At 41.8% G+C, this 15,751-nt stretch overlaps 1 protein-coding gene across 1 annotated transcript in view; it reads right to left on the reverse strand.

Annotated features, from left to right (window-relative positions):
- Positions 1-568: 568 nt before the first annotated feature.
- ENTHD1 (ENTH domain containing 1) overlaps positions 569-15,751 on the reverse strand; it is a gene marked incomplete at both ends in the record, with an annotated part of 40,720 nt that continues 25,537 nt past the window's right edge. Inside the window, one exon of the mRNA XM_084632548.1 lies at positions 569-730. Within this exon, the coding sequence (XP_084488674.1) occupies positions 569-730 (162 nt within the window). The remainder of the gene's footprint in view (positions 731-15,751) is intronic.

The raw sequence follows: 15,751 nt of genomic DNA on the forward strand, positions 1-15,751 counted from the left end.
CTTCCTATAACCCTTCCCCAGTACCGTTTGAACATCCTGCTATCTAGTAGTATTGACAGCCTCTCTGGTTGAGTCTCATGCTCCGCTGTATTCCAATCTTCCAAGCAATGCACCCAGTGCACACCTCTGAACAGGGAAAGTTTAGAGTGTAGGGAAAATGTAAATACAGAGGGTGCCCATGGACGAGCAAAGAAGCTGATGTCCTACATGCAGCAGCCTTGTTAGGGGAAGTCTTCAGGGGGGTCTAATTAATATCATAGGGTTGACGGTAAGAAACCAAAGGAGACAGAATCAAAACAAGCATCCAAATTTATGGATGGTTGCCTGAAATCAAACTGAACCCTTTTTAGGTCTGCCCATTTCAATGAACTCTTTCCCTGTCCATTAGAATGGACATTTCTTTGAAGCACAGGATACATAAACCAGAAGCTGATGTGAGTTTTGGCCCATGTATCAGCTATGTTATATAATCACTTTACTGCTGAATAAAATGCCTCCCAAACTGACTTATTTTGGTAAAGCTCATTCAGTTAAAGATTCTATATTAATACAGAACTTCTGTCCCTGCTCAGGTTTTGAACTGTTTAGCCATCATACTTCTGTTCCAGGAGTCACTGGCAGCTGCCTGCACTGCTGGTGGTGCTCCATTTGAAGAGCCCTCTGCATGAAACGGGCGTGGCAAAATGGTGGTGGCGGGGGTCTGCTCATCCTCACTAAATACTATCAAGTCCTGGTGGAGAAGACAATACAGAAATAATCAGTTAATCAGTGAACACTCAGATATAAATGATGCTGCTCAAAGTGGTGAAGACTCGAGCTTTACAGGTGTTGTTAAAACCAAGAAAGGGGCAGGGTGTTAACTGCAACTTACCTAAATTGGTTGGTTGGTTGGTTTTTAGTAAAACCACTGGCCATTAAATACAGACTGAATTTTTTTTAAAATGTTTAAGACTGATAAGACATTTTTCCATGTGAGAATCAGGCCATTGCAAGTATACATTTAAGAACAAAAATAACTGAATGCTGACTTCTCCCACTTATCTACATGCTGAGATCTGAGTTCAGGGCGCTGCATTTCCCCTACTAAAGTTGATGTCACTAATGTCTAAAGTACCATAAAGAATGCAGCTCACTGTTCTGCTCTAGGTGTCAGTGATATGATCATCTATTATAGGAGAAACACAGAACCCTATAATGAGGTCTTGCAGGCTTTTCTGGTCACCTTTTAAAATACTAAGGGACGTACTTCAATCTGTTATTCTACTACAGGGTGACTTTCGCCCTAGAGCAAACTTATAAAAAAAAAAAAAGACCGTTGATACAAAAAGAAATGTTCTGGCCCTATGTTTCCTTTGCTATTATTGAAAAGATTTGTGTTTTCATGAGGACTCTCTTTTACCAGTCCCAACTTTAGCTTTGTAATACTACAACTACTTTGCAATTTCATAGCACCTTTCATCTGAGGATGCAAAACATTTCACAAACATTAAAGAATGTAGCCTTACTACAGCACTGTGAGATAGAGTATTAGTATTTTGTCTTTTCAGATGCGGAAAACTGGGCTAAGAAAAGTAAAGAAATCTCCCCAAGAGAAGAGAACCCAGATCTCTTCAGTGTCAAGTGTGTTGGGTCAGGTCCTCAGCTGGGATTAATTGGTGTAGCTTCCTGGAACTCATTGGAGCTATGCTGATTTCCACCAGCTGACGAGCTGGCCCAGTGCCTCTCACAGCTTGTTTTATTTTATTTGATCTTAGAGGGAAGCCAAAAATTGGTGATTATAACATCTCACCTGACCACTGATGTGTCACACACTGGCAGCTAGTACAGATATGAAAATACTTTCATTGAAATAGGTAATGTTTGAGATGCTTTCCTCTCTTCACAGAAAAGGTTAAAAATAGGGCTGTCAATTAATTGCAGTTAACTCATGCGCTTAACTCAAAAAAATTGATCGTGATTAATCGTACTGTTAAACAATACAATACCACTTGAAATTTATTAAATATTTTTGGATGTTTTTCTACATTTTCAAATATATCAATTTCAATTACAACACAGAATACAAAGTATACACGGCTCACTTTATATTACTACAAATATTTGCACTGTAAAAATGATAAACAGAAGAAATACTATTTTTCAGTTCACCTCATGCAAGTACTGTAGTGCAATCTCCTTATCATGAAAGTGCAGCTTACAAATGTAGGTTTTTCTGTGACATAACTACACTCAAAAATAAAACAATGTAAAACTTCAGAGCCTACAAGTCCATGCAGTCCTACTTCTTGTTTAGCCAATCGCTAACACAAACAAGTTTGTCTACATTTATGGGAAATAATTCTGCCCACTTCTTAATTACAGTGTCACCCGAAAGTGAGAACAGGTGTTCGCATGGCACAGTTGTAGCTGGTGTCACAAGATATTTATGTGCCAGATGCACTGAAGATTCATATGCCTCTTCATTCTTCAGCCATCATTCCAGAGAACATGCTTCCATGCTGATAATGCTTGTTAAAAAAATAATGCATTAATTAAATTTGTGACTGAACTCCTTGGGGGAGAATTGTATGTCTCCTGCTCTGTTTTACCCACATTTTGCCATATATTTCATGTCATAGCAGTCTCAGATGATGACCCTGCACATGTTGTTCATTTTAAGAATACTTTTACTGCAAAATACAAAGCAGATACCAATGTGAAATTTCTAAAAATAGCTACAGCACTCCACCCAAGATTTAAGAACCTGAAACACCTTCCAAAATCTGAGAGGGATGAGGTGTGGAGCATGGTTTCACACAAAGTAAAACTATTTCCCCTTGTTTATTTCCCCTCCTACTGTCCTTGTAAAGTGCTGGAAATGGCCCACCTTGATTATCACTACAAAAGGTTGCCCCCCCCCATCCCACCCGCCGCCGCTCTCCTGCTGGTAATAGCTCACCTTTCCTGATCACTCTTGTTACAGTCTTTATGGTAACACCCATTGTTTCATGTTCTCTGTGTATATAAAATCTCCCCACTCTATTTTCCACTGTATGCATCCGATGAAGTGAGCTGTAGCTCATGAAAGCTTATGCTCTAATAAATTTGTTAGTCTCTAAGATGCCACAAGTACTCCTTTTTTTTTAAATGAGCAACACTCTGATGCAGAAACTACAGAACCCAAACCATCAAAAAAGAAAATCAGTCTTCTGCTGGTGGCATTTGATTCAAATGATGAAAATGAACATGCATCGGTCTGCACTGCTTTGGATCGTTATCAAGCAGAACCCGTGATCAGCATGGACACGTCCTCTGGAATGGTGGTTGAAGCATCAAGGGACATATGAATCGTTAGCCCATCTGACATGTAAATATCTTGCTACGCGGGCTACAATAGTGTCATGCAAACGCCTGTGCTCACTTTCAGGTGACACTGCAAACAAGAAGCAGGCAGCATTATCTTCTGCAAATGTAAACAAACTTGTTTGTCTGAGCGATTGTCTGAATAAGAAGTAGAACTGATTGGACTTGTAGGCTCTAAAGTTTTACATTGTTTTATTTTTGAATGCAGGGTTTTTTTGTAGAGAACTCTATGATTGTAAGTTCAACTTTTATAATAAAGAGATTGCACTACTGTACTTGTATTAGGTGAATTGAAAAATACTATTTCTTTTGTTTTTACAGTGTAAATATTTGTAGTCCAAAAATAAATATAAAGTGAGCACTGTACACTTTGTATTCTGTGTTGTAATTGAAGTCAATATATTTGAAAATGTAGAAAACATCCAAAAATATTTAAATAAATGGTATTCTATTATTGTTTAACAGCGCGATTAATCGTGATTCATTTTTTTTAATCGCTTGACAGCCCTAGTGAAAACCCACAGCAGGTTTCCAATTGTCTTAACAGATTAGGTTTAACAAAGCAGTGCTTTAAGCAGCTGAATGGGGAATTAAGGCCTTGTCTACATTAGAAAAGTATCTGTTGCTTACATCAGGGTGGTAGGAACGAATGCAGTTGAAACAGTGTTGAGGTCTGTCCTTAGCACACTTGCAGGTAAACTACATTCAGCATTGGTTTAACTCTCTTTGTTGATTCCTACCACCTGCTATCGACAATGGCTATTTTTTGTAGTACAGTCAGGATTAAAGTAATAAATTCCTAGAACAGATTAAAATGAATCTGCCTTGGCAACTCCAGTCACATTGGCAGCTTTGGGTTTGGAGGCATAATTGTGATTGGCATACAGCTGGTGGCAGTGACTATGAATGACAGAAAGGTATATGATCTTACAGAGTTTTAATGTGTTTGGGGTGGGTTCAGACAGAGACACACAGATGTTGGAAGCAGTCTGGTGACACCCAGGTTTAAAGTTTGAACCCAAAGATGGTCTGATAGAGCCTTGAAAGTGGTGCTGTGCTACATGCATGTAATCTTAATTACTGCTTTTGTTGTTTTTACTCATCTTTATTCAAAGAAATAATAGGAACAATCTAAAAAGTAGAATAAGAAAGAATATACTAAGTCTGTGTCTTTCATTTTTCTCACAACAAAGAAACAGCATACTCCAGAAGTCCAAATCCTTCTAGACTGCTCGGAAGCTGACACAACTCCAAAGTCTTGGTAGTTCAGTTCATGTAACTACGCAAAAGTTTGGATAACGATTCTACCCTCTTAGATCTACAAAGCAGGGCCAGAATTAGTGAGAAAAGCCTTTCTCACAATATTTCTCTATTTCTGCTTCACGCCTTAAATAGGTAATGCAATGACTGCACTGAAATGAAAAATAGTGGTAAAAACATTAACTGATCGTCATTAAGTTTTCCAAGAGCTTTGGTTTGGTTTCAGTTCTATTTGGGAACAAAGATTGATAATGGTTTTTATTTTGTAAGAATCAGGTTGCATTTGATGTGAAAATGATTCTGATAGCAGAAATTGATGATTATGAGTTTATGGAAGGATCAATTCAAATAGGAGGATAAAGCTGAGAAAGGATAACTCTTCTGTAAAGCCTAAATAAGTTAAATTAGCAAATGTGGCAAGGAAAATGATTAACACTGTGTGGAAGGTAAGTGGAATCATATTTATGGCTTTGTTTACAGCAGAGAATGGAACCATTTGTAACTGAACGGGTGGGGTGACACTGCTGTAAGTACCAATGCAGCAGTGTGTCCACAATAGCCATTCTATTCTGGTTGCAGTTTTTTCCTGTATACACACTTGTGCTCCATTACATAGTTATGGTTGCATTGCCCTTTGGATTTTTTATCACACAGTTCCCTACTTGACAGTCTGAAGCAGTGGATTCTGGGAGCTAGTGCAAGGACTCCAGAAGCTCCTCTATTATACACAAAGTTGCAGGCCAGCTGCAACAGCAAAACAAATTGACATAGGTACACTATAAAAAGCAATAAAGATGCTATCCTCCAAGTTCAAAAGTGCATCTCACTGGGACTCCAATTTTCCTTTCCAGGATCTTGTAAAGGAGTGGAATGGCTATGAGGCAGCAAGAGTAGGAGGTAATTCAATAAGGAGTGGTATCCTGATTTAAAATGTTTTACTGTGCAGGGATTGCAGGCATAGGTGAGACAGCTAGTTGTTGCATCAGTACTTCACTTATGCTTGAGCCCTATGTAATAGTTGAAAATTTATTTTTGGAACTGTCTGTCCTCCATTTGAATTTCCCATTCCTTCTGAAATTAGCCCTGCATCATTTCCCTGTTGTCCTGTCTGAAACCTTCCTATTTCTCAAAGGTAGTTTATTTTATGCTCCCCAAATTTATATGTGCAGTCCAAGTCTTTATTCATGTCTCTGTGCATGTCTAGGTCTTCCCTGTTCTTCCTTTTCCTGGACTTCAGGTCTGTCAGTCATTTCATCTCTATGGATCCAGTCTGCTTTCCCCCAGGTCTGTTCTGGGATGTCCACAGTAGCCACTAAAATTAGAAATAAGAAATAAAAGAGTTAATAATCATAGCAAAAGCACATCCCTCCCTTAATACAACAAGGAATGTGATCAAAAGTAACCATTCCATTTCAGTTTTGAATTCCAGTTCTTGGTCACAAGGCACTTTCTTCTTTGAGCAGAGATGGTAGGAATGTAGTATTAGAATTCACACACAACATTTATAAGGGTGAGTGACTATGCTAGATTAATGTGAGGATGGGAGATTGGCCAGGAGGTGGTCACTCTAACTAGATTAACAAGGGAAAGAAAAGCAGTTTTTGTTTGCGAGGACCAACACTGTGAATGAAGAAGTTGTCTGAGCTACTGTAGGGGTGGAGGGAAATATGTAATGCCCCAAAATTTGATTGTAAGGCTAGAAGACTTGTTTTGTGCAGGTTTTTTGACATAACTCCTGAATACTGGGGGGAAATCACATCTAAGATTAATCATATCTCCACAAGACTTCAATTGATGTATTTGATCTCTGAGAGCTGGTGGGATAGACAGCATAATTAGTTCCCCTACTCTCATGGTCTGTAGTTATCTGTATTTCATTGTGCCATCAAAATATGCCTAAGACTGCTTTTCATGCATTAAACAGCAAAAAAAAAAAAATTTTTTTTGATTGCAGGTAGATACAAGCAGCAAACTGTGTATGGATTGAGAAATACAATATCACATGAACAATTACACCAATATGCCCAATATTACAATCTTGCTATAGAATCTTATTTTTAGACCTTTTTTTGTTGTGATTTCTAGGTTACTTTTGACTTTTTTCTCCCCTCTTCTCCATCATTTTGAGTCTGGCCATGAGGCATGACATGGCACAGCCAGCTGGGCAAGCTGAAGCAGACACTTCCACCCCGAACTCTGCAGCAGAAAGCACGGGGCAACATTACTGAGGGACGTGCTGACCTTGGTGGATTACAGGGGAACTGAACTGGGTGGACTGAGGAGAGGGTCAGTAGCTATCACTCATTCTGTAGGGGCGGAGAGAATGGAAGAGTTGGACACTTCCACCTTACGTGAGGCATTATCCCCTATCCACAATCACTCAGAACAGCATTCATAGGAACCTGGAAACCATTCTTCTGTCCTCAAGCCTACAAAATCCACTCCCATTGGTACATTTTACAATAAAAAGCTGCATACCTGCTGTAGAGGCCATCTCTCCTGTTCTGCGTCCTGCAGAAATGGTCTAGGCATAGTCTCCACCTCCAACTCTGGATCCTGAGATTCCAGCAATGTGTCTGGAATCACCTTGTCTGGATCCTTGTCTTGCTGGTCCACCTGATGTCACAGATCCTGTGCTCTCCTTTTTTCCATCACCATTGTGCTGCAAGAAACCTCCATGCTATCTAGAAGCACCTCAGGCTATGTAGGAGAGCGAATGCTAAGAACTCAGTCCAGTTTGTTGTAAAAGGGGCACATTTTCCAGCATAAACCAGATCTACTGTAATTGTCCCAAGCCTTGTTCTTCTTGGACCTTCAGTTCCTTTACCTTCTCTCAGTACTCTTTGCCACCTTGAGCAATACTCATCTTGGTACCCAGTAGCTCACGTACCCAGTCATACATTAAAGTAGTGTGAAAGAAAGACTAGTTTCAGGTTGTCCTGGATCGCCTCATTGCCCCAGATGGCCACAAATGCCTGCACATTTGCTGTCAAGCCACCTGGCAGCGTTCTGATACAATGGCCTCCTTAGATACATGCCGATGATAGAATCAGAATAAAATCAGAGTCTGATCACTGTGAAAACAGCATGCAACTAACTCCATGCTGTTTGTTGTGTTATTTGTATTCATAAGTGTTTTCAGGCAAACTTATCTCCTTTCTGACAAAGTGCAGAAAGAAGACCACACAGGCTGTATGAGTTGTGACCAGTGTGCTGTGGGGTGGTACTGGGAGGATTGTTTGCACAGCTATGGCTATTATGCCAGTGATCTTCATCTTCTGGTGATTAGCACCACAAATTTCTCCTGTGTAGACAAGGCCTCTGTGAGGTACATTTGAAAGCTTTCTCCACGTTAAAAAGTTTTAGGGATATAAGTACAAGACCAGAAACTAGGAACTCCTGAATTCTAATCTAGAATGACAATGACAATGTGCAGCAAAGCTAGGGGCTGATTCTCATTTACACTAAGACTGCTTGATGCAGCTCTGGAAGTGTGAAGAGGCTTTAAAGTTGAGTAAATTACACTGACAGCCATTTTAAGACCTCTTCACAATGCCACGGTGGTGAAAAGTGGCCTTTATGTAAATGAGAATCAAGCACCTAATCTCTCAGATTGCCAATCTGTACTATAAGGATAATACTACTTACAGTGGTCCCCGTTAAAAATTCAGCATTCATCTTCAGTCACCACAGTGCTGGAAATCATGGTAGTTCTCTATTCAGAGAACAGGAAATAAGTGCAGTATCTCCAGCATCATTGCTCATTATGCAGTACAGTATCTGGATAAATGTTGACTTTTTAATGGCAACCACTGGGCCTCAGTGAGGTTTAATTAGCCAATGACAGTGACTTTAAATTGTAAAGTCCTGCATAAGTGCTAAGTATTATTTTTTACTAGGAAAGCGTGCAGCATAAGAAAAGAGAAAGTATGGCTTTGAGTCTGAAAGTGCTACTTTCCTAAATTCCAGTGTGCTGTCTATGGAAAACAGAATGGGTTGAAATATTTATTTATGTTAAGCCATTTTGAAAAATATGTGCAAGCTTTTCCTGTGTTGACTTAGCATCCATAGAGATGAACCCTTCTCAATTTCTCTTTTGTAATCAGACTGTGTGCTTTCCTTTAGTACTGTAGATCACATACAGTCCCTTACACAGCACATGTGGGCATCACTAATGAGATTTATTGTTTATCCATGCCAGGTTTCATCATTCACTGCAAAAGCAGCTTGCTGAACAGAGGGAGAGCTGGACTGTGGCTAGCGCTGCTGACATTTAATAAGAGGAGAGGCTTGGCAGGGGGATTGTGGGATATTACCATGCTATGATAATGCTTTTAAAATAAAAAATATCATTTCCAAACCTCTTTGCAAAGCAGGGGGTACCATTTATAGAAAACTGTTTGTTTGGGATGGGGAAGGAAGCAAATCAGTTACAGCAGGTCCTTGTAGAGCCACAGAAATAATAGCCAGGAGTAAGTGGGAAGAGACAGAGACAAGACTTCATTCCACTTCATCATAAGATTTCATAAAACTTTTGGGGCATATTCCACTCCTCAGTGTACAGGGAATTTTATGCACTGGCCAGAGAATATGCCCCTTAGAGCAATATAGTGTGCATTTGAAAAAAAAATGTCTTTGAACACAGAAATGGGTCCTCTGGGATGGGATTTCCCCCTCCCAGAATTTTCTTCCTCTTTATTCCGCCTCCTATTGCCACCCTTACATTCAGGGATGCAGTAGTTCTCCCACTGGTCAAGGGCTGAACACACCTCCTTTCAGAGTCTGTATTCACTTCTGTAAACACCAGTCAGAAGAGGCAGTTGCTCCCGGCCGCTATATAATCGATTTTGGAAGACAGAACAAGGATGAATTTGAATATATCAAAGTCCTAGGCCACCAGTGTCCCTCCCGCTTTCCCACAACTGAAGGACATAGTGTAGGATTCATCCACCTGATCTAAAAAGCAATGTCTCCTCAATGGTCCAAATGAGGAAAACCTTCCTCCCCAAGATCCCTGTCAAAAGACTCGAAGGGGGTAGAGAGCATAGAATTCTTTCTAGAACAAGGAGTTTAATCAGGTGAAGTTGCAGTTCATAAAGCTACCAAATATACAAAGGTGTGTTAGTCTACATATTAATCAGATAACCTCTTTGTGCAGGGACTAGAGATCAAATAACTAAGACCAGACTAAGACCTTACTAAGAAAGAAAAGAGTATTTGCCCTGGAATACCCAGGCATGTCTACAGGGATATGTTTATTTGTATTAATAAACTTATCACTGCAATTTTACAAGTTTTTTTTATAAGTGACCTTCCAAAACATGTTCCAGGTGGGTATCAGGTCTGCTGACTGATGGCCAGATGCTAGAGCTAATTTAACCAGATAGCATAATCCCGCTTCCATGTGGTGGTTGGACTCACTCTCGGCCAGATTGGGATACCCTTACTCACACTGAATTGTACCTGATTCCACAAGTCGTCCCATTGATTTAAATGGAATTACTCATGGTGAAAAATTATGTTAAATGTGAGTAAGGGTAAGGCACTCTGGATCTCTGTGTGCATCTCCCTCCCAGCAGCAGTTTACCATGATGACCCTGTAGGATGTGTCCTGAACGGGTACTGGTCTCAACTTTCGTCACTGTTTGCTGATCACAGAGGGGACCCAGGGAATGGCTTAAAGCACAATGTCTGTGGCTTCCTATCATAACAAAATGGAATATATCCAAAAACTTAGAAATAGAAATAACATTTAAGAAATACTTCTTGATAGTTCAACTTTACTACAGCTACATGTTTCAGAGTAACAGCCGTGTTAGTCTGTATTCGCAAAAAGAAAAGGAGTTCTTGTGGCACCTTAGAGACTAACCAATTTATTTGAGCGTGAGCTTTCATGAGCTACAGCTCACTTCATCGGATGCATACCATGGAAACGAAAGCTCATGCTCAAATAAATTGGTTAGTCTCTAAGGTGCCACAAGTACTCCTTTTCTTCTTACAGCTACATGTGTTTCTTAGCTCATTCCACTGAAGCTGCCATTTTCTGACTATAGGAGAAGAAGAAATTCATTCTGAAATGAAACCAAGCTATTTTTAGGTGTTTTGGAATATATTTAAGAAAGGATGTCAGGTAAAAGTAGGGGGTGGGGGTTGTGTAAGTGTTTGGTTTAATGTAACTTGTATTTCTTTATTTTCATTGCTGGCAATTGCAGAGAGAGAGAACCTGGAACCCATTCCTTGAGAAATGGCATGCCTCTAACCTCTTCCCTTCCCTGCTTCTTCAACACAGTGATCTCCAATTGGATTACTTCCCTACCAGATAAATCCCAAGGATGAGACAAACACTTTGGGGTAGGGACTGCCTTTTTCTCCTGTGTTTGTACAGCACCTGGCACAATCAGGACCTGTTGCATGACTAGGGTTCTTAGGTGCCATGGCAGTGCTATTACTACTAATAATAAATCGGGCTGCAGGCTGGAATTTATTTCTGAGAATAGGTGGGATTCTTTTGGGGCCAGAAACCACAGCAAGGGTTGAACCAGAGTTGGAGCCAGAAATCACACCAATGGTCAAAACTGGAGACAGAATTAGAAGTCACACCAAGAACCCAGAGTTAATAACTGGAGTCAGAATGAGGGACAAAATAAAGGAACAAGGCGAGGTAACAAAAAGGAGCGGGAACCAGGCAAGGAGGTATGAACATGATCTCAGGAGTCTGGTCAGCCACAGGCCTAGCAGCTAGTCCCTCAGACAAAGGGTAAGGCAGGAACAGGAACCTTTATGCTAAGAGGTGTCCATCATCAACCTGCTGCTTGTCAGGTGATGCAACTGAGTTAGCAGGTTTAGCCCCTGTTGAGGGATATCAACTAATTTCCTTGTCTGGCTTTGCAGGGTGGTGGTGCAGGGGGTATGGTTCTCCCTCTTGGCAACCCCGCAGGATTGAATGATGCCTCACACTACTTCTCCCCCACACCCTCAAGGCTGGTCCCTAGGAACCATGGGGTCAGGCTTTTCATGGTGATCCCTGTAGTTTTGCAGGGGCACGAACATGATGAGCTGGCGCCCAAAAGCATTCTTCTCACCCACGATCTTCCCAGTCGATCAAATAATACAGTGCTCGCTCCTCTGTGTATTTGGGAATCCATGATGTCCCCAACTATGTAGTCCTCATGGCCCTGTATTTGAACTGGGGGTGGGAGCTGTAGCACCAGCAGGGAAACAGATTATTGAGAAGAGGTTTCAGGAGGGATACATGAGATACCAGATGGATCTTCCAGGACAAAGGGAGTACTGCAATTCATATGTCACCGGACTGATTTGCTAAAAGGTGTAAGGGCCTTTGTATTGATTATCCAATTTGTGCATAGGTTGGTTGGTCTGTAGGTATTTAGTGAACAGCCATACTTTTTGACCAACCTTCATCTTTGTGGTATGTGTCAACATGATGTTCGTAGGCTATGGCAGCTTCTGGATGCTCCTTTAATTTAGCCTGGGTGTTATGAATAGTCTGTACCAGATCTGAGGCAGCAAGAACTGTTGTGGACAAGGGGACAGAGGGATGGAACTGTGGATGAAAACCATAGCTGAGATAGAAGGGACTGAATTGGGCCGAAGCACATTGTGTTGTTATGAGTGAATTTGGCTAACAGGAGTAACACAACCCAATTATTTTGGCAGTGGTTCAGGAAACAGTGTAGATACTGTTCAAGTGCCTGGTCGACCCATTCTGATTGGGTCAGATGTCTGGGCATGATGGGAGGTGGATGTATGCAAATGGACATCCAAGACATAAAACACTTCCTTCCAAACCCTGAATGTAAACTGAAAGCCTCAATCTGTGGTAAGATGATCAGGAAGGCCATGGAAGTGAAAAAATGCATAATTAAGCGTTTGCAGTAATTTCTACAGTTGGGAGGCATATGCACGGTATAAAGTGGGCCTTTTTGGTAAGTTCCTCCACTATTGTGAGTATAGTATTGTGTCCTTCTGATTCTGGTAGTTCTATTAAGAAATCAAGGGTTTTATGTGACCAGGGTCGGGAAAGGTTTTCATACTGTATCAGGAGGACAAAACGCTTGCTTCAAAAGGTCTTAGTCCAAGCGCAGGTGTCACAGAACCTGATGTAGGATCAGACATCATCCCGCCTCTGTGGCCACCAGAATAAGCAGGCTACTGCATGCCAAGTCTTGGATTGTCCAAAGTTAAGTTGGTTAAACATTATTTATTCTTGACAAATCCATGCTGACTATTCCTTATCCTCCAGGTGCTTACAAACTGATTGTTTAATCATTTGCTCCAGTACCTTTCCAGGTACTAAAGTTAGGCTGACAGGACCTGGGGAATTATAGACCACCTTATTCCCCTTTTAAAAGACAGGTATTATGTTTGCCCTTCTCCAGTCTTCTGAGACTTCTCCTGTCCTCCAGGAGTTCTTAAAGATAATTGCTAACGGGTCTGAGGTTGCTTCAGCTAGTTCCTTAAGTACCCTAGGATGAATTTCATCAGGCTTTGCTGACTTGAATACATCTAACTTATTTAAATATTCTTTATCCTGTTCTTTCCCTATTTTGGCCTGCGTTCCTTCCCCCTGGTTGTCAATATTAATTGTATTGAGTATCTGGTTATCATTAAGGTAAAGATTCTGTCACAGGTATTTTTGGTAAAAGTCAGGGACAGGTCATGGGCACTAAACAAAAATTCATGGAAGCCCATGACCTATCCCTGACTTTTACTAAAAATGATCTGGGGGGCAGGGAGAAAAACAGACTCTGCTCCTGTGGCAGGGGCTGACCGCTGCAGCTCCAGCCCCAGGGGGACTGACCCCACCCCAGACACTGCTCCGGCAGCCCCGGGGCTGGCTGCCAGTCAGCTGTTCTGGCAGCCCTGGGGCTGGCCGCTGGCTAGCTGTTCCAGACCCGCCCCAGAAGAAGTCACGGAGGTCCTGAAAAGTCATGGAGTCTGTGACCTCCGTGACAGAATCTTATCCTTAGTCATCATTAACCTTTATAGTAAAGACTGTAAACAGCTCCTGATGGAGTCATATTCATCACTTACTATTCTTCCTGTCTTCCTTTGCATCAGAATAGTTTGCAGTTTGTGCCTTTATTATTGTCTCCTTGAGGAACTGCCAGCTCCCCTGAATTCCTTTTTCCCTTAGATTTTCTTCCCATGGGACCTTACCTACCAGTTCTCTGTGTTTGTTAAAGTTTGCTTTTTTTGAAATCCATTATCCCTGTTCTCACTCCCTTCCTTTCCTTATAATCATTAAATCTATCATTTCGTGATCACAGTCACCCAAATTGCCTTTCACCTTCAGATTCGCTACCAGTTCCTCCCTGTTGGTCAGAATCAAGGCAAGACAGATTCACAAAGGAAATGGTGCGGTTTCTGTATGTGGGGTGATGGTTTTTCTGGTTTCACAGGTCTATGGGACAACCATAAATCATGATGCAGGGATACTGTGTGCGTGCATTTTGTTTTTTCGAAGATGTCCTGGTAGTCTCGGTATTTTATGGGAAGGCATGGTTCATCATGGAGAACTGGTGTTTCTGGATCCAGTGGAGTTGCCACCATGTGGATGGGCCTCTGGGTTCTTCAATTGGGTTTCCCCAGCTTGGGTTCTAGGATTCCAGGTTCTTGAACTGGGAGAAGCTCAATGGGAAAGAGATAATGTGTTGCGACCACAGAATATGGGGGTCATGCCAGATTAGCCAGGTGTCCCAAAATCAAGGTAAGATGCAGGACACTAATAAGAGTGAATTGTAGGACTTCCTGCTGTTCCCCAGTCACAACTTTAAAGATGCGGTCTCTTGAGTAACTGGGCCCAACATCAGTGGGAACCCGTCTACTGTTTCTATCTCATCTGTGGTGTTTTGTGGTTTTACTGGAAGGCTGAGGACCTGAGCTATAGAGAAATCCATTAAATTATCCCCCACTCCCGAGTCAACTGGGGCCCATTGCATGGGAAAGGCCTGTCTGTCCTGCAGGATCTGCAGTTGCAGGGGAATTGGTCGACGTAAGGAAGAATGATGGGCTCCCAGTTGACCAGAACCTTGGGATCTTTCAATGGTGGTGCCCAGGCTCGAGACCCCAGCTGAGCCTGGGCCATAAGTACGGCCCTACTGGATCAGACCAAAGGTCCATCTAGCCCAGTATCCTGTCTTCCGACAGTGGCCAGTGCCAGGTGCCCCAGAGGGAATAAACAGAACAGGTAATCATCAAGTGATGCATCCCCTGTCGCTCATTCCCAGCTTCTGGCAAACAGAGGTTAGGGACACCATTTCTGTCCATCCTGGCTAATAGCCATTGATGGACCTATCCTCCATGAATTTATCTAGTTCTTTTTTGAATGCTGTTATCATCCTCTGGCAAGGAGTTCCACAGGTTGACTGTGCATTGTGTGAAGAAATACTTCGTTTTATTTGTTTTAAACCTGCTGCCTATTAATTTCATTTGGTGACCCAAATTTCATTTGGTAGTTCTTGTGTTATGAGAAGTAGTAAACAACACTTCCTTATCTACTTTCTCTACACCAGTCATGATTTTATAGACCTCAATCATATTTCCCCTTAGCCATCTCTTTTCAAGCTGAAAAGTCCCAGTCTTATTAATCTCTCCTCATACGGAAGCCGTTCCATACCCCTAATCATTTTTGTTGCCCTGTTGGGCTGGCAGAGATTTTGGCAGGGCACATGGATACCTCCTGTCCTGCTTCTCCACAGTAGAAAAAGAGGTTTTCCTGTCTCCAGCACTCTCACTCGCTCTGGGTCAGGTGGGACTGCACCACACCTATCTGCATGGATTCAACTAGGGCCAGACTTCCTTGAGTATGAGGGATGAACATTGGGCAAGTGTGGAACATAGAGGGGGGCTTCCTGCATGTCATTTGTCGTTCATGAAGTCTGATGTCTATCCTGATACACAGGTCCATTAAGGCCTTCAGCATGGCAGGAGAGTCTACCTGTTCAGGCTTGTCCTTTCATTTGTCATAGAGACTGAGCTGAAACTGATGGAGGAGTGTGACATCATTCCCCAGGCAATGTCTGTGGCCAAGCATCTAAACTGCGTGACACAGGAAGGGGCTGACCACAGTTTTGCCAAAGCTTACGTAAGGCAGTCTCTGCCATGCGAGTTTTATGCAGGTCCTCAA

This window comes from Lepidochelys olivacea (assembly GCF_965140295.1).
Source record: "Lepidochelys olivacea isolate rLepOli2 genome assembly, chromosome: 1".
In the NCBI taxonomy this organism is placed as follows: Eukaryota; Metazoa; Chordata; order Testudines; family Cheloniidae; genus Lepidochelys; species Lepidochelys olivacea.